The sequence below is a fragment of the Capricornis sumatraensis genome, chromosome 6, assembly GCF_032405125.1.
Source record: "Capricornis sumatraensis isolate serow.1 chromosome 6, serow.2, whole genome shotgun sequence".
NCBI lineage: Eukaryota > Metazoa > Chordata > Mammalia > Artiodactyla > Bovidae > Capricornis > Capricornis sumatraensis.
The window spans coordinates 68,183,847-68,205,711 of NC_091074.1; the positions used below are offsets into that span (position 1 = coordinate 68,183,847).

Below are 21,865 nucleotides of genomic sequence, written 5' to 3' on the forward strand. Positions count from 1 at the left end.
AAACAGCACTCTCCCATATGTGCAGAAAAGGAGGCCAATGAGACGGGCGCTCCTGGTGACCCTGTGTCTGGCTCAGAGCTGACGTTGACTCTTCCCCTCCTTCGGGGGAGAGGTTCAAGAGTCAGCAGTGGGGCTGATTCAAGGACTGATCCAAGGTTCCTCCAAGGGAGGAGCCTGGGCTCATCCCGGATCCACAGGAGGGGGAGTGTTTTGTCTTTTGTCCGAGTGTACAAACACTCCTGAAATCCGTAGGCGTCACCAGAGGGCTGAGCGGGCCCCTCTGAACAAAGACTTCTACGCTCTCCTTCCAGCTCCTGCATCCAAGGAGTCTTGAGCTTACGTCTTTCAGGACAGTGCTTCTTCCAGAGCTGCCAGTGGAGTTGCCCACGGCTCTTGGAAGCCTGGCCCAAGGCTGAGAAAACAGTGACAGAGACGCACTAAGGTCGGAATAGAGCCATGTGGGGTGCCCAACGGCCCAGAGAGGGTACCAGCCAGGGCCTCTGACCAGTATCTCCTTAGAAGACCACAGGGAGAGCAGCCGGAGGAGCAAGTGTACCTGCCATCACCAGCAGCTCCTCGCTTCAGATGGGGAGCGAGTGAGGTCCAAAACACACCCTAGGTTGCTCAGTGGGTCAGAGGCCACACGGGGTCATGGAAACAGCAGTGATCGGAATGGTGGCTGTGCTATTCGTGGTCACCGTGGCCATCACCTGTGTCCTCTGCTGCTTCAGCTGTGACTCAAGGAGCCAGGATCCTCAGGGGGCCCCGAGCCCCAGCTTCACAGTAGCCACGTTTCACCAGGAGGCTTCTCTCTTCACTGGGCCGGGTCGCCATGCTCAGCCAGTGGCAGGTGCCCGGGACTTCTGGACCTTCATGTGAAATCTACCAGCCCCCCAGGATTTGCTCGTGTTGTTTAGTCGCTCAGTTGTGTCCAGCTCTTTGTGACCCCATGGATTGTAGCCTGCCAGGCGCCGCTGTCCGTGGAATTCTCCAGGCAAGAACACTGGAGTGGGTAGCCATTCTCTTCTCCAGGGGATCTTCTTGACCCAGGGATTGAACCCAAGTCTCCTGTATTAGCAGGCGGATTCTTTACCACTGAGCCACCAGGAAAGCCCAGGATTTGCTCTGTTGCTGGTCAGACTCCTCTTCCCCCAGCAAGCCTTCTCTGGTGACCCACTCCTCCAGCCTGGCATTTCTGTCCTGTCCAGCCTGTATCCAGCAGACTCCTGGCCCATCTTATCCTGGTTTGCCATGCCCTCCAGCCTGGGAGATCTATGGTGATGGGACCAGATAGGAGTCAGCTCTGACCCCTGAGAGCTCAGCTGGACCCTACCCACAGTGTGGGGCTGACGAGAGATCGAGAGTGAGTGACCAGGCAATACTGGATGGCATGGTGGGCCAGCTCTTCTGATCTGTAAGGTGGAGTGAAATATCACTGGACTTCATTGTGAACAGAGAGTTGGTTATCTCAAGTTGTCTCAGGATGCCTGTGAAATTGGTTCTATTGCCACCAGAGGAAGCAGCGCCCTCAAGTGGACAGTTTAGAAACCAAACTGTTTTATCTATTCCAAGTGAGTCATTTTGCCACTTGCCGGTGCATATACTGCAGAGCCCACTTCTGAGACCTGCCTCCTACCTGTTACCTGAAATTCTGAAACCAAAGGGCTGTTTCCTGGGAACTGGCGATTCATTTTATAATTGAAAATGCATATCCTTTTATGGGTCTCCCAAGAATCAGGGTTGGGAAACCACAAAAGGAAACAGAAGAGAAAAAGAGTCACAGAAAGTACCAGATGTTTTATTAATAGGAAAGCCAGAAAGAAGACTTTGAGACTTCATTTTTGCATGAGACTTTATTTCTCTATTCTTATGGGTCACTTCTATTCTTAGAGACTGTGACTTGCATCACTCAGGAATGATGGAAAAATCACCAACTGAAAGGTAATTTCGAATAAGTTAAAATGTTATGTTATATTAACAGTATGTAACAAAGCTCTTGTTTCCTTCACAAATAAAGAGATGTTCGTTTTTATTTATGGAAGAGCCGTTTTCTCTGTGCCCATGAAATGCATGCCAGACCATATTTAGCAAACGGTTTGAAGGATGCAGGATTGAGTCTCCTGACTCATGTCTCCATCCAGCACTGAAGGAATGACTCCCAGGACCTGCCTTTGAAGGGGGCAGGACTGACCCAGAGAGGAGGCCTGGTCCCTGAGGGTGCCTGGATGGGCCACCCTGGTCATGTGGCTGCCATAGAAGGACTCGCAGAGAGAGATGCTCGGGGCTGTGAAGGTGCAGCGGTGTAAGGAGCCAGGGAGAGAGTCAGGGTGGAGAGGGGTGAGTGTGGCAAGGGGAGAGGCACAGCACAGGGAGGGCCCGGAGAACCTGAGGGCCCTGCATCGGTCTCTCTGGACCCGAGAGCCCGCAAGCAGAGCCTTCACGGATGCACGTGGAGTGCTACAGGGAGGACCCAGAGGGCCTCAGCTGAGCGGAGTCAACTGTTCGGTTCACGTTCTCTGAAAGCGAAGCCCAGACAGAGTTTGGGATGTGAGATGTTTATAGGGATCAACAGCTGTGAGGGGAAGGAAGGGGGAAGCAGGATTAGATAGAGGAAGGAGTCAAAGATGACGCAGGCCCTTAATATCCCCGCATCTTTGCTCTTTCCTGGGTGCCCCCAACCCCTGAGGTTTGACCTCAGGCAAAGTGGCTCTGGAGCAGAGGCTGGCCCTGAAGTCCTTCCTTGGAGGGGTCCTGTGTGGCACGTCTCCACAGGAACTCAGCAGTGGCCTGTTCTCAGAGTTGGGTGAGCGTGTCCAGGCAGAGAGAAACACCGGGCGCAGGAGCTCCAGGTGGGCAGAGCTGGTGGTACAAGGCCTGGGAGGAGGCAAAAGAGTGGGCCTCAGCCTCTGTCTGTCCTCAAGCAGTTAGCTCTGCTGTAGGTCCAGCACCTCAGGACCCCGGGTCCAGGGCTTTGCCTCTGTGTGGTGTGGTCACATTCTTCCCTGAGTTCATGGAGGAAGGGTCTGTAGGCTGGACTCAGCGCTAAGAGCAAGCAATGGTGAGGGGGCAGCCTCACTCTGTGGGCGGGCAGTTTGTCAAGCCCCAAGTTCTCATGTGCTCACTCACTCATCCATCCACCTACTCACGCATCTGTCCATCTGTCCACTTACTCCACCTACTTGCTGAGCCTTACTTCCTCACCTACTCACGCATTCATCATTCATTCCATCACTCATTCACTCCTCCATTCAATAAACACTGGCTGAGCACCGACTGTGTACCAGGCCCCACCCAAGGAAGGTGAAAGTCACCAAGACCCGGTCCTAGCAATCGATGGACAACCAGTTTAGTCATCTGGACAAGGGTGCTCAAGCGAGAGAGAGCTGGGAGTCCCCGGGGAACCCGGGAGGAGGTGATCTTTGAGTTGGACTGAAGAAAAGTAGGCACTTCAACAAGAAGAGTTTGGAGGAGGGTCCCCCAGAGGGACTGGCAGGATTGGAGATTCAGAGAATGTGTGTGGCAAGGCGTAAGGGGTCAGACTGAGCTGGGGCCAGGAGACAAAACACAGCCAGCTCCTGTGGGAACCCCTTATTGCCACACTTGGCCAGTAAGTTTCTAGGCAAGTGAAGGCAATGAAGAGGCAGCCTGGCTTGTTAGTCTGGGCAGGAGCAGTCTTCCCCAGCACAAGCACATGGGCACTGCAACCTGCCGTTGCTACAGGGGAGTGGTGGCTTCTGCAGTAAGAGCTGGAGGAAAGGTCCTGGGAGACTCAGGGGGTGGCCAGCACTGTGTGGAGGTGGAGCCGAGGGCTAGGGAGAGGATGTCCCAGGAAAACAGGGCATTTGAGAAGGGCAGGCAGTCAAGGCCAGCACCCTGGAGCAGGTTGACAAGAGGGAGAGGGGACCAGGAGGAGCAGCTAGAGAAGGGGCAGGAAGGTTGGGAGTAGGGTTCCAGATTTAGCAAATAAAAATATAGGGCATCCGGTTCATTTTAATTTCAGGTAGACAACAAATAATTTTTAGTATACACACGTCCCAGGCGGTACTGGGGACATATTTACACTAAAACATTACTCGTTGTCTATCTGAGGTTCAAACTGAACTGGGGTGTCCATATTTTATCTGGCAATCCTATGAGGGAGGAAGTGGTTCTCAGAGGGGGCAGTTAACTGGTTGAAGCATCAGGGAGGTGAAGGTGAGCATCCGGAAGAGGCCTCAGATTTTGCAATGGACTGTTGACAATGACCTTGGTGAGAATAGCTTGAGTGGAGTGAAGGGAGCAGCCCTGTGGGCAGTGTGCATGTGTACACGTGTCTGCAGTGTGTGTGCTTGTTCACGTGTGTGTGTGTGCTCAGGGGCAGTGGAGTCAGTGGGAGCTGAGTCAGCAGAGGATAAGGACTGAAGATAATCTGAAGGGAAGAAGGGCGATGTATTGTGGCCAGAGGGGCATGGCCTTGAAGGAGAGTTTATTGTTGGTGTTTTTAAGCAGGGGAGGGAGGTTGATCATGCGGAAGGCCCGAAGAAGAAGGATTCCAGAGGGAGACAGTGACAACTGTCAGCAAGGAGGAGCCCCACGGAAGGGGTGGGGTGGGAGCCAAGGAGTCAGGCAGGTGGGGGCAAGGGAATGCTGCGGGTAAACGCTCATGTTGTGTGTGGGGTGGGGGAGGAGGGAGATGAGGGCATCACGCCAGATGGTCTGTTGACTCAGTGAAGCAGGAGCATCTGTGCAGAGATGGGTCTGGGGACCTGAGGTCAAGGAGAGCCTGGACTGAAGACTCAGAGCAGAGAGGAGCAGCCGTCCTGCTGTTCTCACGTGTGGGGTACGTGTGTGGCATCTCTGTGTGTATGTTGCATGGTGTGAGTGTACGTGTTGTGTGGTGTGTGTGTTGTGCATGTGTGCATGTTGTGTGGTGTGTATTTATGTTGTGGTGTGTGTTGGCCTGAAGTGCTCTGCCCTTTCACCCAGGGCAGCCCATTGTGTAAGAAGGGGGCGGGGAACTCTGTAACAGGCCAGCATGAAGCGCCTCTGGAGACGGAGGAGACTGCAGTGTAAGGACAGAAGCTAAAGCTGGTACCAAGAAGCTGGCAAGGCTGGGAGTGTTTACTTGGTGGCAGCAAGGGAAGGGGCTGCTCAAGGTCACCTGGAAACCTGGACAGAGCTGCATTTGAACCCCCGTCTCAGTCTCCAAATGCAGCGCCCTCTCTGTTCATTCAGTTACTTGTTCTTGTTGTTCAGACGCTCAGTCGTGTCTAACATTTTGCAACCTCACGCACTGCAGCACGCCAGGCCTCCCTGTCCTTCACTATCTCCCGGCATTTGGTCAAACTCATGTTCATTGAGTCGTTGATGTCATCCAACCATCTCATCCTCTGTGCCCCCTTCTTCTTTTACCTTCAATCTTTCCCTGCATCAGGGTCTTTTCCAATGAGTTGGTTCTTTGCATCAGGTGCGCTTCAGCATCAGTCCTTCCAGTGAACATTCAGGGTTGATTTCCTTTAGGATTGACTGGTTTGATCTCCTTGAAGCCCAAGGGACTCTCAAGAGTCTTCTCCAACACCACAGTTCAAAAGCATCAGTTCTTCACTGCTCAGCTTTCTTTATGGCCCAATTAGCTTTGACTCTATGGACTTTTGTTGGCAAAGTAATGCCTCTACTTTTTTAATATGGTGTCTGGGTTTGTCATAGATTTCCTTCCAAGGAGCAAGTGTCTTTTAATTTCATGGCTGCAGTCACTGTCTGCAGTGATTTTTTCCTATTTATTGGACTCTTACTGGGTACCAGGCATTATGCTTTTTATCCAACCTCTCTTCGATGCTCACTGTGATCCCATCATAGAAAACGCTGTGATGAGCATCTTTTCCAGCAGCATTCCCCACCATTTCCATTTTATAGTTGAGAGACCTGAGTCCTCACTGTGGGGTGCTCTCAAACAGTGCCTCCCAGTGCTGCTGGAACCTGCAGGCACAAAGCTAACCTGCCCTCTCTGTAAACGGGGCTGGAACTCTCAGCTGACCCATTTCATATCTTCAGGATGAAGAGAAGGCAGGAACACCAGGGATTGGATTTACCCTGGGTTTTCCTGGACAAAAGCCTTGCACCCACATGCCGTACCTGGATCTGTCTTTGAAGAGGATGCAGTCTTTGCCATATATGACTTTAAAGGGGCAGCCCACGAAACCTCACCCCAGATAACTCTGCTGATGGTTGGACTTCCGGGTTAACTGACCTCAGCCCCGGGCTGCCCCGCCATGGCCTCCCTGCCGTATGGACTGTGCCTCTCTGTGCCCAGGTCTGCCCCAGGACAAAGGGCCAGAGAACCCTGCTCTGCTCCACCCAGCTCTGTCTCCACTCTGCCCCACCACTCACTAGATGGGCTCCAGCCAGATGTAGAGGTGGTGAGAGTCTTATCCCCTTGTCTAGAGGTTGTACCAGAGAGGGAAGAGCCTGGAAACCCAGCTGTCAGGAGCCCCTGCCCCCAGCTCCACCCGACCCCCCGCCCTTCCTCCACAATCCTGGCCCACCACCAGCCTGGTGCTTCTCTCTGGAACACACTGGATTCTGAAATCAGAAGTCCCTGAAATAACATGTTTTCCGGAAAAGTACCTTCCTTAAAGGAAACCACTTGTTCCAAGGAGTTGAAAAGGGTCATTGTGCGCTGCCAATCCCTGCTCCCCTCAGGACATGACACTTGAAAAGAGACATGGCTACACACACACACACACACACACTCAGATGCATTCATCCAGTGCATTTGTAAGACTGAAAGTTAGGAGTGGGCTCAAATACCAATCAGAGGAGGCTGGTGGGGCAAATCCTAGCAGAGACACAACATCAGACACTAGGCAGGTATAAAAACAATGAGGTAAATTTAAACCCATTACCATGAAAGGGCATTTATCATACATCAGGAAGTAAAAAGTAGAGAGGATTAAAGAACTATAAATGTGCCCTGTGGAAAAATTCAATTTCTGTTAAAATACGCTTGGATGCAGAGAGGACTGTGTGGATAGTGACGTGCCCAGGTGCTAACTAGTGATTGTCTCCGGTTGGCTGGGGCTGTTTATGTGTTTCAGGCTTTTCCTTTCTGTCTATCTGTATTTCCTGTGATCAGTGGTTTGCTTTTCAATAAGAAAAAGCAAGAAACCAACAAAGGAAAAGAACAAAATTAATTTCTCTAAGTTAAAAAGTGAACCAACTTCAATCTGAGAAGGAGATATAAAAACCCAATCAAACACAGACATATAATGGTGACAAATTCTCAGGACAGACAGACACACAGACACATTCTGCCTAATTCACATGGTTGAGGTAGACAAAGCGGAGGAGTAGGGGGATGGTTGTTAAGTTTCTAGAAAACTCTGGGATCTAGATGTGAGGGTGACTGCAGGAACTTCAGGGACTGATGGGGGCATTTAGGTGGGTTTGGGAGGGTAGAGGGAGCATCCTGGGACTCAGCCAAGCCTTGGCTAGATACCTACCTACCTTCTGCCTCCTGAGATGGCACATGGATCCTGAGCCCATGTCTCCAGTTCAGGCAAGGCTGAGAACTTGCCAAGGCAGCTCCCCACCCCTGCCCCCTCCTGACTCCTCCCCACCTTGCTGTATAGGGAGATAAGAAGGCCCAGTGCTGGGAGGGGCTGCCCCTGTTGTTCAATTGCTCAGTTGAGTCTGACTCTTTGTGACCTTGTGGACTGTAGCACTCCAGGCCTTCCTGTCCTTCACCATCTCCTGGAGTTTGCTCAAACTCATGTCCATTGAGTCGATGATGCCATCCAGCCATCTTGTCCTCTGTTGCTCCCTTCTCCTCCTGCCCTCAAGCTTTCCCAGCATCAGAGTCTTTTCCATAGAGTTGGCTCTTTGCATCAGGTGGCCAAAGTATTGGAGCTTCAGCTTCAGCATCAGTCCTTCCAATGAATATTCAGGGTTGATTTCCATTAGGATTGACTGGTTTGATCTTCTTGCTCATACCTGGAAAAGGGAATTACAGTTGCTGGTGGAATTACAGTTGCTAATTAGTTGCCCTTAAAATAAGATTATTCTGGGTTATCCACATGGGCCCAGTGAAATCAAAATGGTCCTTAACTGTGGAAGAGAGAAGTCTGAGAATCAGGTCAGAGTGATGTGATATGAAAAAGACCCCAAGATGGAAGGGGGCCACCAGCTAAGGAATGAGGACAGCCTCTAGAAGTTGGAAAGGAAAAGAGAAGGAAACAGACTACCTCCTAGAGTCCCAAGTGTTGCAGGAATGAGAGTGGGGCGAGAGAAGATGGTCACATCCCAGGTCACGTCCGACCAAGTCCCTGGCTGTCAAATGTGGGTTCTTGGTTTCACACAGGAAAGCATTCAAGAGCAAGCCATAGTAATGAGGAAGAAGATTTACTGAGGGAAGAAACACACTCCATAGACCGAGTGTGGGCCACCTGGGAAGGCAAGAGAGGCACCAGGGTATTGGGCTGTCATTTTTGATAGGAGTGGGTAATTACATAGGCTGGGCTTCCCAGGTGGCACTAGTGGTAAAGAACACGCTGGCCAAGGCAGGAGACATAAGAGACTCAGGTTTGATCCCTGGGTTGGGAAGATCCCCTGGAGAAAGGCATGGCAACCCGCTCCAGTATTCTTGCCTGGAGAATCCTGTGGACAGAGGAGCCTGGCGGGCCGCTGTCCATAGGGTCACACAGAGTCAGACACGACTGAAGCGACTTAGCATGCATGCATACATTGGAGAAGGAAATGGCAACCCACTCCGGTAGTCTTGCCTTGAGAATCCCAGGGACAGAGGAGCCTGGTGGGCTGCTGTCTATGGGGTCACACAGAGTCGGACATGACAGAAGCGACTTAGCAGCAGCAGCAGCAGAAGCAACTGAGTATGCAGGCAATTATATAGGCTAATGAGTGGGAGGAGTATTCCAGCTATTTTGGGGAAGGGGTGGGGGTTTCCAGGAATTGGGTCAGTGCCCACTTTCTGACCTTTTGTAGCCATCCTTGGAACCATCATGGTGTCTGGGGTGTGCCAGTATGTTACTGCCAGCGTACTGAGGCTCAAGGTCAGATCCACCATCTTGGAGCTAGTTGAGGTCATTCTTTTGCCCTGCTGCCTTCCTGCCTCGCAAGTATTAGAGCTGAGGAAGGCTGTTGGGCTCCAGGCATAGTTGGGATGGACTACTTTAGAGGAAAGGATGAGGAGACAGAAACCATACTTCTCAAAGCAGCGGGGTGAGAGGAACAACGTGGTGACTGCCAGCTTGTGTTAGGTATTATGTGATGCGCATCTCCAGGAATCCCACTCCTATCCTGTGGAAACAGCAAAGCATGCAAACAAGTACAATCAACAGAGAAACGTATTAAAATAAGTGAGTGATTGAAAGTCACTCAGTCGTGTCTGTCTCTTTGCAACCCCGTGGATTGTAGCCCACCAGATTCCTCTGTCCAAGGAATTCACCAGACAAGAATACTGGAGTGGGTTGCTATTCCCTTCTCCAGGGGATCTTCCCAACCCAGGGACTGAACCCGGGTCTCCTGCATCGCAGGCAGATTCTTTACCACCTGAGCCACCAGGTAAGCCTATATTAATATACACAAAGCCACAAAATGGAATAATAGTCCTTACCAAATGTACTGACTTGGAAACTGCCTATTATAAATAGAGAAATAAAAGTAAGTTATAGAAGGATCTTATAAGAAAAAAGGGGAGCAAAGAAACAAATATCCTTTCTTCCTAAGGGGAAAAAAAAAACACCAAAAAACTCCTAAATTACACATATGTTTGTATGTTTGTATAAACACAGAGAAAAGTCTGGAAGGATATGATTACCACAGGGGATAGGCTTGGAGGGAGCAGGAAACACTGTTTACTTTATAATATTCTGGGTTGTTTGAACTTGTTTTAACAAGACTGTCTTGTTTTTCATTCCATGTAACATTATTTTTTTTAAAAGATAGTACAAAGGTTAAGAAAAGCAAACTTTACTTTGATTCTTATTATTTGCAAAAAGAGCTCTCTGGGCAGAGGAATGGTGGGGCTCCACTTAGCAGGAACACTCTGGACATGCATGAACAAAATTGATTTCTTTTTCTATGTGAGCATAGCTGGGGAACAAGGCAGCATGAATCGTGTGAGTGGAAAAGTGAAGTCACCCTAGCCCTCCTGGCCTTTTACAGCCTTGTGATCTGAGGTTCTGCGAGGGAACTGACATTTCTCTACATTGCATGGCAATTCCAGACTGAAATACTGAGTTGGCCGAAAAGTCCATTCAGGTTTCCATCCCATGTTATGGAAAACCCTGGACAGATTTTTTGGCCAACCCCATACAATTTTCTGGCCCCCATTTTGGTGAACTTACAAATTCTTCAAAATTCAAACTCCCCTTTTTATAATTCATAGTGTTTATGTGAGGAATAAGCATTTCTGTGTTTTTCTGCTCGATCCCACACTAAGGCCTGGTTTACATCTTGAAGTCGCACTCCTTAAACGGGAAGGACACCAGCAGGGACAGTCCTAGGAAAGCAGCCGAGGAGGGTGCATGGAGGCTGGGGTCCTTGCTCTCCCCTCGGGCTCTCAACACAAGGACTGGATCAGGGGTGTGCAAGTCCTCTATCTGCCCAGCATCTGACGCTCTGCAAGGCGTCCCTGGATCGGAGAGCTCTTCTGCAGCACTGTCGTGACTGTCTCCAACAACGTGCCCGGGGACCTAGTGGAGCAGCATCGAATGTAGTTTACAGATGAGGAAGCAAAGACCTCGAGACACTTAAGTGATGAATCCCAAGTCTTTCAGCCATTTGGTTGCAGAGTTCAGGACAGAATCAGATCTCCTCTTTCTTCCGTCTCTTTCAGCCAGTTTCACTTTTATCTCTTGTATCTTTGGTTTCCAAGATAAATTTTGCTTGATTAAAAAAAAGCAAAAGTTCTGCTGCTTCAAAAAGTTTGAAAGTCAGTGATCCAGAATAATGTTTCCAAATTCCCAGCTGACACTAATGCTCAACAGTCAGGAGTGACAAACTGGAATTTTCAGGAATCCTTGAGAATTTCTGAAATCATGAGTTATTATGTACTATTCATAACAATTACTCATCTGCTTTTAAATAATGAGTGACCATGATAATAAATAGTGAATAATTTTCTGTGATAGAAGGATGCTGAAAGTTGCAGAAGTTTTCAGTAAATAACATGGTTTTATAGTTTCTTAAGATTATGAATCAATATATTATGACAAGATTATTTCAATAACATGGGAAAATGTTCTCTCTCTAATACAGACACTGGATATAGAAAACATTAAGAGGAAGAGAGTGTTAACCCCTAATAAAGGCCAAATAAAATCACTTAAAATTGAAATAGAATACTGCAAATATTTGATATTTAAAAGTTATCATTTAAAAAATGAAATATAGGGTCTTTCCTGGTGGTCCACTGGATAAGACTCCAAATTTCCAATGCAGGGTTGGCTACCAGGTTCCATCTCTAGTTGGGGAAGTAAGGATTCCCATGACCCAATTAAAAGATCCTGTATGCTGTAACTAAGATCTGGCACAGCCAAATAAATAAATATTTTAAAAAGGAAGAAAATAGAATGTAAAAAAAATGAAGAATCAATTGTTTCAACTTAAAAAAAAAAGAGTTAAAGATAGTCTTGATCATTGCTTTGTGACAAATATTCTGGATGTAGGAAACTTTCATTTTGCATTGATGTTGGTTGAATTAAGAATGTCCCAAACCTCTTCACTTCTACACTAGTGACCGTAGCTCAGACAGTAAAGCATCTGCCTGCAATGCAGAAGACTTGGGTCAGGAAGATTCCCTGGAGAAGGAAATGGCAACCCACTGCAGTATTCTGGCCTGGAGAATTCTATGGACGGAGGAGCCTGACGGGCTACAGTCCATAGAGTTGCGAAGAGTCAGACACGACTGAGCAACTAACACTCACTAAGCATGCAAACATCTTCAAGGCAGGTGTCCTATAGGGTACACGTTGCTTCACAGAACTTCATTTCCTTTTAATTATATATATAGGTTTGCTTGCCCTAGTCTTGATTTTGCCATTGAATTCAATATTGCTCTTGCTGGTGGCTGCTCTCTGAGCCTGATTGGAGTTCCCCTGTCTGGTTGTCCTTACTTTACTGAAAGTAAAATGCATACTGAGCAAATAAATCCAGTCCTTAGTTTTCCAAAAAAAATATCGCTGTTGCCAATTCAGATTTTGGAGCAGTTTCTGATTTTGTGTTTGTGTGTTCTATAGCAACAATCACATCTTTTTGCAGCTCATCTGTTAAGTATGTACAAAGAACTGTAGCCTATGGTGAATACTGCAATATTTGGAAAAGACAGCAGTCGTTACTGGAAAGTTTTCAAATGGCATGAGTGTTCAGAACTGCTAGCAACTTTAATAGAACCACACAGAATCACTTGTTGAAACTGCCAATATGAGGCAAATGCCAACAGACTGCTTCCAAAATTTGTTGTTTTTTCTGACACCACTCAGGATTTGTATAAGTATCCCATGTGTATGAACTTACCAATATTTATTTTATTTATAGAAATGACTTACTGTTAGAAACAGACCAGGCCACAAACATACACTTATAACTAGTGTGTGCTGGTAAGTCGACTCTCTGCAGGGCAGGGAGGGACGTCCTGATGTGTATAGCTTTTGCCAGTTTCTGAGGAGGGGAGGTATAAATAGTCCCACCAGGGTCAATTTTGAGCTATTGATGTGACGTCACTATGAGTCAGAAAAAGATGCTCTTAACCGGCTGGCACTCTCTCTCTTTCCTTTGTGTACCTGCTCCACAACATCATTGCTTCTAAGGTGGCAACAGCTGCAGACAAGACAGATTAGACTGTGACCGCTTCCCTCCTTCTGCTCCCCTTCTGTTCAGGAACTGCCAGCCTTAATTTTCCAATCCGTGTCTCAGTGTTTTCTACTCTTGCTTTTGATATGTTATCAGTGGATTCCTTTGAACTAGTGACAGGTCTATGTTGATCATTAAGTTTTAATTCTCACAGGGGAATAGTTTCCCAGGCTTCTAGATTCCTTAGCTTATTTTTATTAGGGTTTTCAGGCTCTGGAAACACATCACATGTCTGAGAAATGCTGGGAAGGAATTCCTGCAGAGAGGAACTAAACCAGTAGGTCTGAGTTAAAACAGTCCATTTGCTTGAATGATCATGATTCTCCTGGATATATTTTCATTGGTCCCAATTTTGCCCACTGGTCATTGTCATCCATCTTGTTTTAGGGGATTTTAGGTGTGGAGTCCTATACAGTGTGGTGTTGCTGCTGCTAAGTCATTTCAGTCATGTCCGACTCTGTGCGACCCCATAGACGGCAGCCCACCAGGCTCCCCCGTCCCTGGGATTCTCCAGGCAAGAACACTGGAGTGTGTTGCCAGTTCCTTCTCCAACATATGAAAGTGAAAAGTGAAAGTGAAGTCGCTCATTCGTGTCCGACCCTCAGCGACCCCATGGACTTCAGCCTTCCAGGCTCCTCCGTCCCCAGTATAGTGATTTTACAGAGAGGCTGACCACTAGGATTGATTAGTGAGCATTTGACCGCTGTCTGGTCTTGCACATGTGGCACAAGCTAGCTGTCAACATAGCTGGTTGTCTCCAACCTCTGTTTTCCCTTTCATTCTTATTATTAGAACAACAACAAAAACGCAGCCTCCCTTGGAGCTAGAAATGGCCAACAGAAGTGGGGTGCAATGTCTGGAAAGTGTCCTTAAATAGGCAGGGCATACTAGTCTTCTTTTTTAATCACTCACAGCTAAAACAAATCAAACGGCAGACTAACCCATCTGTTCCTATTGAAAGCACAGACCACTGGCAAGAAGCTTAGGAAGGTCAGTAATGGAGTGTGATCCATGAAAGAACTCAGCATTATTCAGTGATTCAGAAGGCGTGGGGGAGGAGAGTTGACCTCCACCTACAAATGATACACTTTGTAATATAAGATATTGTAGCCCCAGGTGCCTACTGCCTGTCTGCCAAGAAGGTTGGTGAATAAGTAGACTTCTCTACAGCTCTGGATTGGTAAGCCTTCTGATTTCTAATCTTTTCCGGGATCTTTTCAGGAATGTCTGTAATCTTCACTTTGTAGGAACCAGACTCCTGGAAGGCTTAGAATGTACTTTATTCCTCTGCCAGCTGAGGGTGTAAATACTGGCTGAGGGAACAAGGGGATTCAGCCTAGGAACGAGATCATGGGAGGTGAGCACTGGGGATCAGAAAGCCATTTTCACACATCAAAATAAAGAACGGTTTAGGCTTTTTCATGGAGACTTCCTGGGACCAAAATCAGGACCTGTGGGTTCAGCCTAGGAACGAGATCATGGGAGGTGAGCACTGGGGATCAGAAAGCCACTTTCACACATCAAAATAAAAAACGGTTTAGGCTTTTTCATGGAGACTTCCCGGGACCAAAATCAGGACCTGTGGGTTCAGCCTAGGAACGAGATCATGGGAGGTGAGCACTGGGGATCAGAAAGCCACTTTCACACATCAAAATAAAAAACGGTTTAGGCTTTTTCATGGAGACTTCCCGGGACCAAAATCAGGACCTGTGGGTTAAGGCTGCCAACTCTTACCTAAAGAGAAATCTCCTACCTACTAGGGTTGGAAGGAGGTAGTGGACAGGGGCCCGTCTCCAGCACTGGGAATACTGAAGCAAAGGATGTTGAGGAAAGAATTTATCAACTGAGCAGCAGTTCCCAGTTACCAAGCTGTACATTGGTACCTGTCCACAAAGTTTTCCAGGTCTCATTTTCCTATTAAGAAAGAAAAGACAATGTGGTACATTTTAAATTTGCAATTTGAAGTATATTTCATTTATTCTGAGACTGTTTTATCTATCTTCTTCTTGTTAAATAGTAGGTAATATTTGTTATTGTTGTTGTTTAACATCATAACTCAACAAAAAAAATAGAAAATCTCAACAGCTCCATGTAAGTCGCCATTAAAAATAAATAAAATTTCTGTGAAATCTGGAAATCTGGAAACCTGCAAGATGGATGAAATGACTCTCAAGCTTTCTCTGACTTGACCTTTCAAGGAGCTGTAGTTCATCCTAGTGGCCACTAGATGCCACTCTTGTGTACTTACAGCAGCTGCTGCCGCTGCTGCTAAGTCGCTTCAGTCGTGTCCGACTCTGTGCGACCCCATAGACTGCAGCCCACCAGGCTCCCCCGTCCCTGGGATTCTCCAGGCAAGAACACTGGAGTGGGTTGCCATTTCCTTCTCCAATGCATGAAAGTGAAAGTGAAGTCGCTCAGTCGTGTCCGACTCTTCGCGACCCCACGGACTGCAGCCCACCAGGCTCCTCTGTCCATGGGATTCCCCAGGGAAGAACACTGGAGTGGGTTGCCATTTCCTTCTCCAATGCATGAAAGTGAAAGTGAAGTCGCTCAGTCGTGTCCGACTCTTAACGACCCCACGGACTGCAGCCCACCAGGCAAGAGTACTGGAGTGAGTTGCCATTGCCCTCTCCGGTACTTACAGCAGCTAAATAATTTCCGTGCAAATAGAGAATCCAGAAACGGGATCTACTTTCTTTCAGTTCAGTTCAGTCGCTCAGTCGTGTCTGACTCTTTTGTGACCCCATGGACTGCAGCACGCCAGGCCTCCCTGTCCATCACCAACTCCTGGAGTTTACTCAAACTCATATGCACTGAGTCGGTAATGCCATCCAACCATCTCATCCTCTGTCATCCCCTTCTCCTGCCTTCAATCTTTCCCAGCATCAGGGTCTTTTCAAATGAGTTAGTTCTTTGCATCAGGTGGCCAAAAATATTGCAATTTCAGCTTCAGCATCAGTCCCTCCAAAGAACATCCAGGACTGATCTCCTTTAGAAAGCACTAGGTGGATCTCCTTGCAGTCCAAAGGACTCTCAAGAGTCTTCTCCAACACCACAGTTCAAAAGCATCAATTCTTCGGCACTAAGCTTTTTTTATAGGCCAACTCTCGCATCTATACATAACTACTAGAAAAACCATAGCTTTACCTAGCTTTGTTGGCAAAGTAATGTCTCTGCTTTTTAACATGAGGTCTAGATTTTTTCTTTTTTTAACTTTTCTTCCAAGGAGCAAGCATCTTTTAATTTCATGGTTGCAGCCACCATCTGCAGTGATTTTGGAGCCCCCCCAAAATAAAGTCTCTTCACTGTTTCCACTGTTTCTCCATCTATTTGCCACGAAGTGATGGGACCAGATGCCATGATCTTAGTTTTCTGAATGTTGAGCTTTAAGTCAGCTTTTTCACTTTCCTCTTTTACTTTCATCAAGTGGCTCTTTAGTTCTTCACTTTCTGCCATAAGGGTGGTGTCATCTGCATATCTGAGGTTATTGATATTTCTCCCAGCAATCTTGATTCCAGCTTGTGCTTCTTCCAGCCCAGCATTTCTCATGATGTACTCTGCATACAAGTTAAATAAGCAGGGTGACAATATACAGCCTTGACATACTCCTTTTCCTATTTGGAACCAGTCTCTTCCATGTCCAGTTCTAACTGTTGCTTCCTGACCTGCGTACAGATTTCTCAAGAGGAAGGTCAGGTGGTCTGTTATTCCCATCTCTTTCAGAATTTTCCAGAGTTTGTTGTGATCCACACAGTCAAAGGCTTTGGTATAGTCAATAAAGCAGAAGTAGATGTTTTTCTGGAATTCTCTTGCTTTTTCAATGATCCAGCAGACTTTGGCAATTTGATCTCTGGTTTCTCTGCCTTTTCTAAAACCAGCTTGAACATCTGGACGTTCATGGTTCATGTACTGTTGAAGCCTGGCTTGGAGAATTTTGAGCATTACTTTACTAGCGTGTGAGATGAGTGCAATTGTGCGATAGTTTGAGCATTCTTTGGTATTGCCTTTCTTTGGGATTGGAATGAAAACTGACCTTTTCCAGCCCTGCGGCCACTGCTGAGTCAGTAAATTAAACTTTACTGGGGCTTCCCTGTTGGCTCAAACGGTGAAGAATCTGCCTGCAATGCAGGAGACCCATGTTCAATCCCTGGGTTGCCCCTGGAAAAGAGAATGGTTACCCACCCCAGTATTCTTGCCTGGAGAATTCCATGGATGGAGAAGCCTGACAGACACAAAGGGTCAGACACAACTGAGCAACTCTATTGACAAAGTATTCACTTTTCCTATGTAAAGCATTCTCATAAACACTAATTTTCATTATTAACTTTCAAAGTTCTAAAAACGGAAATGATTACTACCTTAAATGCTTTCTCTAAATAAAGGTCTCCAGTATCCTCATAAGTTTAGTGTACCTGCAATAAACTGTTCCTCTTGGTCAAGAGCTTTCTGTGAGCATCTCAAGTTGATGCGGATACTGGAGACTTATGAGGATACTGGAGACCTTTATTTAGAGAAAGCATTTAAGGTAGTAATCATTTCCGTTTTTAGAACTTTGAAAGTTAATAATGAAAATTAGTGTTTATGAGAATGCTTTACATGGGAAAAATGAATACTTTGTCAATAGAGTTGCTCAGTTGTGTCTGACCCTTTGTGTCTGCCAGGTTCTCAATGGTAGTTCAAGTGGCAGAGAATGACCTTTCCTTTGTCCTTCTCTGTAATGAGTCAAAGTGAATCTAAAACATGTTCTTCACACTGAAAGCTTTCTAACTCATTCATTCATGAATTCAACAAACATTTATTAAGCCCTACTATTGGAGAAGGCAATGGCACCCCACTCCAGTACTCTTGCCTGGAGAATCCCATGGACGGAGGAGCCTGGTAGGCTGTAGTTCATGGGGTTGCTAGGAGTCGGACACGACTGAGCGACTTCACTTTCACTTTTCACTTTCATGCATTGGAGAAGGAAATGGTAACCCACTCATGTTCTTGCCTGGAGAATCCCAGGGACGGGGGAGCCTGGTGGGCTGCCGTCTCTGGGGTCCCACAGAATCGGACACGACTGAAGCGACTTAGCAGCAGCATGTATTAAGTGCTCTACTGTGCCCTGTGTTAGTAATAAACACTCTCATCTGTGGGAGCAATAAAGCACATTCTATGTCTTCCAGGAGTCTGGTTGCTACAAAGATTACAGACATTCCTAAAAAGATCCTGTGAAGCTGTCAGATATAAAACCAACATGTTTCAAGACATACGAAGCATATTTTGAAAAGCTAAAGATTACGCTTTTCTGCTGAATTTTACTTATTTAGAAGTTACTTTGCTTCTGAATGACAGTTGTATCAATTGGAGAGGGCTTTCCTCCAGCACCTCCTGCTGGTGACAGCATCAGATATCAGATGATAGCTGTTGAACCAGCAGTCCCCTTCTAGAACTCAGTCCTAAGGAAATCATTAAAAAAAAAGTGGATCAGGGGACTTTACAGGTGGTCCAGTGGTTAAGACTCTGTGCTGCCAATAGAGGGGATGTGGATTCGCTCTCTGGTCAGGAGCTAGATCCCACATGCCCTGCAGTGCAGCCAAAAAAATTCTTTTAAAAAAAGTGGATCAAGTTTCCTCAACAAAGATTTTCATCTTAGAGTTATTTACAAGAGAAACATTGTTAGCAAAGTAATTATCTACCAATAAATGGCATCCTCAATAACTGTGGTATAATCATGGAAACAGAATATGGATAATTACTCACATATTTAAACATGTCAACAAAGCACTTGCGGTAACATAGTAGAGATGGTTTTGATATAAAATTCAGTGAATTGTAAGATATAAATGTGTACATACAATATAATCTCAATCATAAAAATATTTATGTGTAAGAATGACTGAACAGAAGGAAATTATTTCAAACGTTTTAGAACAGTTAACTATAAGGAGATCAAATTCTTTCTTATACTGCTTTGATTTCATCTAAACTTGCTGCAAAGGCCACATGTCATTTTGTACTCTGAAAAAAAAAAAATCATCATTTGGATTGAAAATAATGAAAAAGAAATAGGATAAATGGAAAGAACTAACTTTGGCCTGAGGATCAGAGCTAAGGATTTGGGTCACCTCTGAGCTCACCTTTTGAGCAGGGAGCCTTCTTTCTCTGAGTCTCAGGTTTCTTACCTTCAGAATGTGGGTAAAAATTCAGCCTGTCTCCCTCTTGGAGTGAATGTGAACATATAACTATTATGCCAGCAAAGGGGCTGATTCCAGAGGCAATTCAAAGTCTGGAATGTGAGATGGGAACCCCAAGGCTCTGGGGAAGATGTCCTGCCTTCCCACGAGTGCAGAGTTAGTGGGAGAAGGTAACTGAAGAGGGACAGGTTTCATGAGCACAGCATCTCCTCTGGGTACCCTGTTTTGTGCCTCAAGGAAGTGGGCTGAGTCGTCCACTGGGTGTGGGCCCGATCCTGACTCATTCATGCCTTAGAGCTTTGGTAGCTAGATGGGAGAGATCTCAGCACGTATCTGATACTACTACTTATTGTATAGTTGTAGTTATTGAAAAGTCACAGTTCCTCAGGCACTGAGCTTGGTGCCTTCTCACTAATTTTGTTCATCAGTTCCACCCAACAGGTATTTATTGTGTACCTGCTATGTGTCCCACATGTGCAGTTGGCATTAACTCCATTTTTCTGTGGCAGGATTTCCCCTCTCCTTACTCCTTTAGTAGGGCTCATCACACACCAAGTCTCCCTTTTGGCATGAGTTAGACTCACCACATTGGAGAAGGAAATGGCAACCCACTCCAGGGTTCATGCCTGAAAATGCCAGGGATGGGGGAGCCTGGTGGGCTGCCGTCTATGGGGTTGCACAGATTCGGATATGACTAAAGTGACTTAGCAGCAGCAGACTCACCGCACCAAGCTGGGATAACAGGAGTTCTCCTTTTGCAACACAATTTGAAGCCCAGAAAGAGACAGAGACTTTGTGGCATAATAATACATGCGTGATATACTAAGGGAATATCAGCTACATGGTAGTGAAGCACCTTGCATTCATTTCTGCAGGTAAGTGATGGAGCTGAAGACAGAACCCAGGGCTGTTTGTCTCTATAGCCTGTGCTCTTTATGACAATGTTACTTCACCTGTTTCCAGCCCATCCAGGGTGGGGGCTGTTCTTCACAGCATCTTCCACTCAAGCTCTGCTGTCTACATACCTCCTAAGTCAGGGCATCCCATTGGAAGGTTCTTTTCCAGGAGGAGCTTTAACCGATTCCTTCATCCTGTCTCTTGCCAGAGGAGTCTTCCCTGTCCACTATCACCCCGGGCTAGGTTAGGCAGCCTGTTCCGGATCACCGTCCTTCAGGGCCCTCACCATACTTACACCGGCTCCTTCAGTGTTCACCTTCTCCCCTTGGCTCTAGCTCCACGGAGGCAGGGTCTTCCTTGCTACTCTCACTGCCGTGTTGATTGTCACTCAGGCTGTTTGCTTGACGTGGAGAAGGTGGCCAGGTCACTATATAAGGATGAGTTCCCTGGAGGGCTGGCATCCTGGAAGACCCCAGTCAGAGGACCCATAATGTCCTCAGCTCTAAGCCCGTGGTGCTTGCTTTGGATTAGAGACACATGTGGTGGGATTGGTACCTGGGGAACACTGCAAGAATTAGGTTATTTCCATGGGGGCTGACATTTTAGAGGTAATTGAGTATTGGCAGTTATCTTTAAAGGCAATAGAATATGAAAACCAGTGAAGGCAACGAGGAGATGTTTAATCTTATGAACAAAATTGTAACCTCCATCCCAGATCATAATGGGATATTCTTAGAACTGCTAATGAATTGCTGCTTTGTCATTTTATCTGCTTGTTTTTTTCAACATTGAAAAGCTCCTGAGATTTGGCCAAAGGGATTGGAATTATAGGTAATGAGCACTAGGATGGAAGATGACTGTGGAAGAGCAATTGGAGCGTGGGTGGAGGGTGCCCAGCACAGGGATTTCAGCCATATGGAATGGCTCTCACCTGATGTTCATGGTCTGGTTCTTAGGGAAGATGATGACATAGGGGCTTATGGAAATTGTCCTACTTAACTATTTGGGTAAAAGCTATTTCATGGCAAGGTTTGTTTTCTATGATAATTTTTATTGATTTGTTATTTTTTATTTATTTTTATTTTGTAAATCCAAAGATAAAAGGAAATCTAAATTTGCTATCTGAGGAGACTAAAAAGATAGATTTTTTTCTTCCGTCTTGAAAAGAATGTGTGTTTATTCTTCAAGAATAAAAGTTAGTTTCTAATTCCCTTATTTATATTTTAATGTTATTTTCCATTTTTATTTGTACTACCTATTATGAAAGTCTCAATTTTCACTTATGAAACTACACTGATATTTTTTACCATGGTAAAATACACACAACATAATTTTTGTGATTTCAAAGTGTACAGTTCAGTAGCATTAAGTACCTTTCCATTGTCCTGCAACCATGATTACTATCCACCCCTAGAACTGTTTGCATTTCCCCAAACTGTAACTCTGTACCCATTAACCACTATGTTCCCATCCCCATCCCCCAGTCCCTGGCAACCACCGCTCTACTTGCTGTCTCTATGAATTTCAATACTCTAAGTACCTCATATAAATGGAATCATACACTATTTGTCTTTTGGTGACTGGCGTATTTCACTTAGAATCTCTTCAGGGGTCATCAGTGTTGCAGCATGTGTCAGGATTTTTTTCCTTTTCAAGAATAATATTCTGTTGGATGGATAACTTTTATTTTAAAAATTCTACTATGGCAAATTTCAAACATATGTAAAAGGACAAAGAATAATATACTGTGCTCCCAGGTACCCATTATCCAGCTTCAATAAGCTTGTTTATTCCATTTATATTTCCAGTCCACATCCTACCTTTGGAAGCTAATTCCAGAAATATCACTTAATCTGCAAACATTTGAGGGTGTATATAAAGGATAAGAACTTTTACTAAAAATGTAACCACAACACCATTATCATATCCTGAAACATTGAACAATG

The 21,865-nt window shown here is 46.1% G+C and overlaps 1 protein-coding gene across 1 annotated transcript; it reads left to right on the plus strand.

Annotated features, from left to right (window-relative positions):
• Positions 1-611: 611 nt before the first annotated feature.
• Positions 612-1,033, plus strand: SPAAR (small regulatory polypeptide of amino acid response). The gene has a single exon (XM_068973527.1). It carries the CDS (start codon positions 652-654, stop codon positions 877-879), a length of 228 nt encoding a protein of 75 aa, XP_068829628.1. The 5' UTR covers positions 612-651; the 3' UTR covers positions 880-1,033.
• The last annotated feature ends 20,832 nt before the right edge of the window (positions 1,034-21,865 follow it).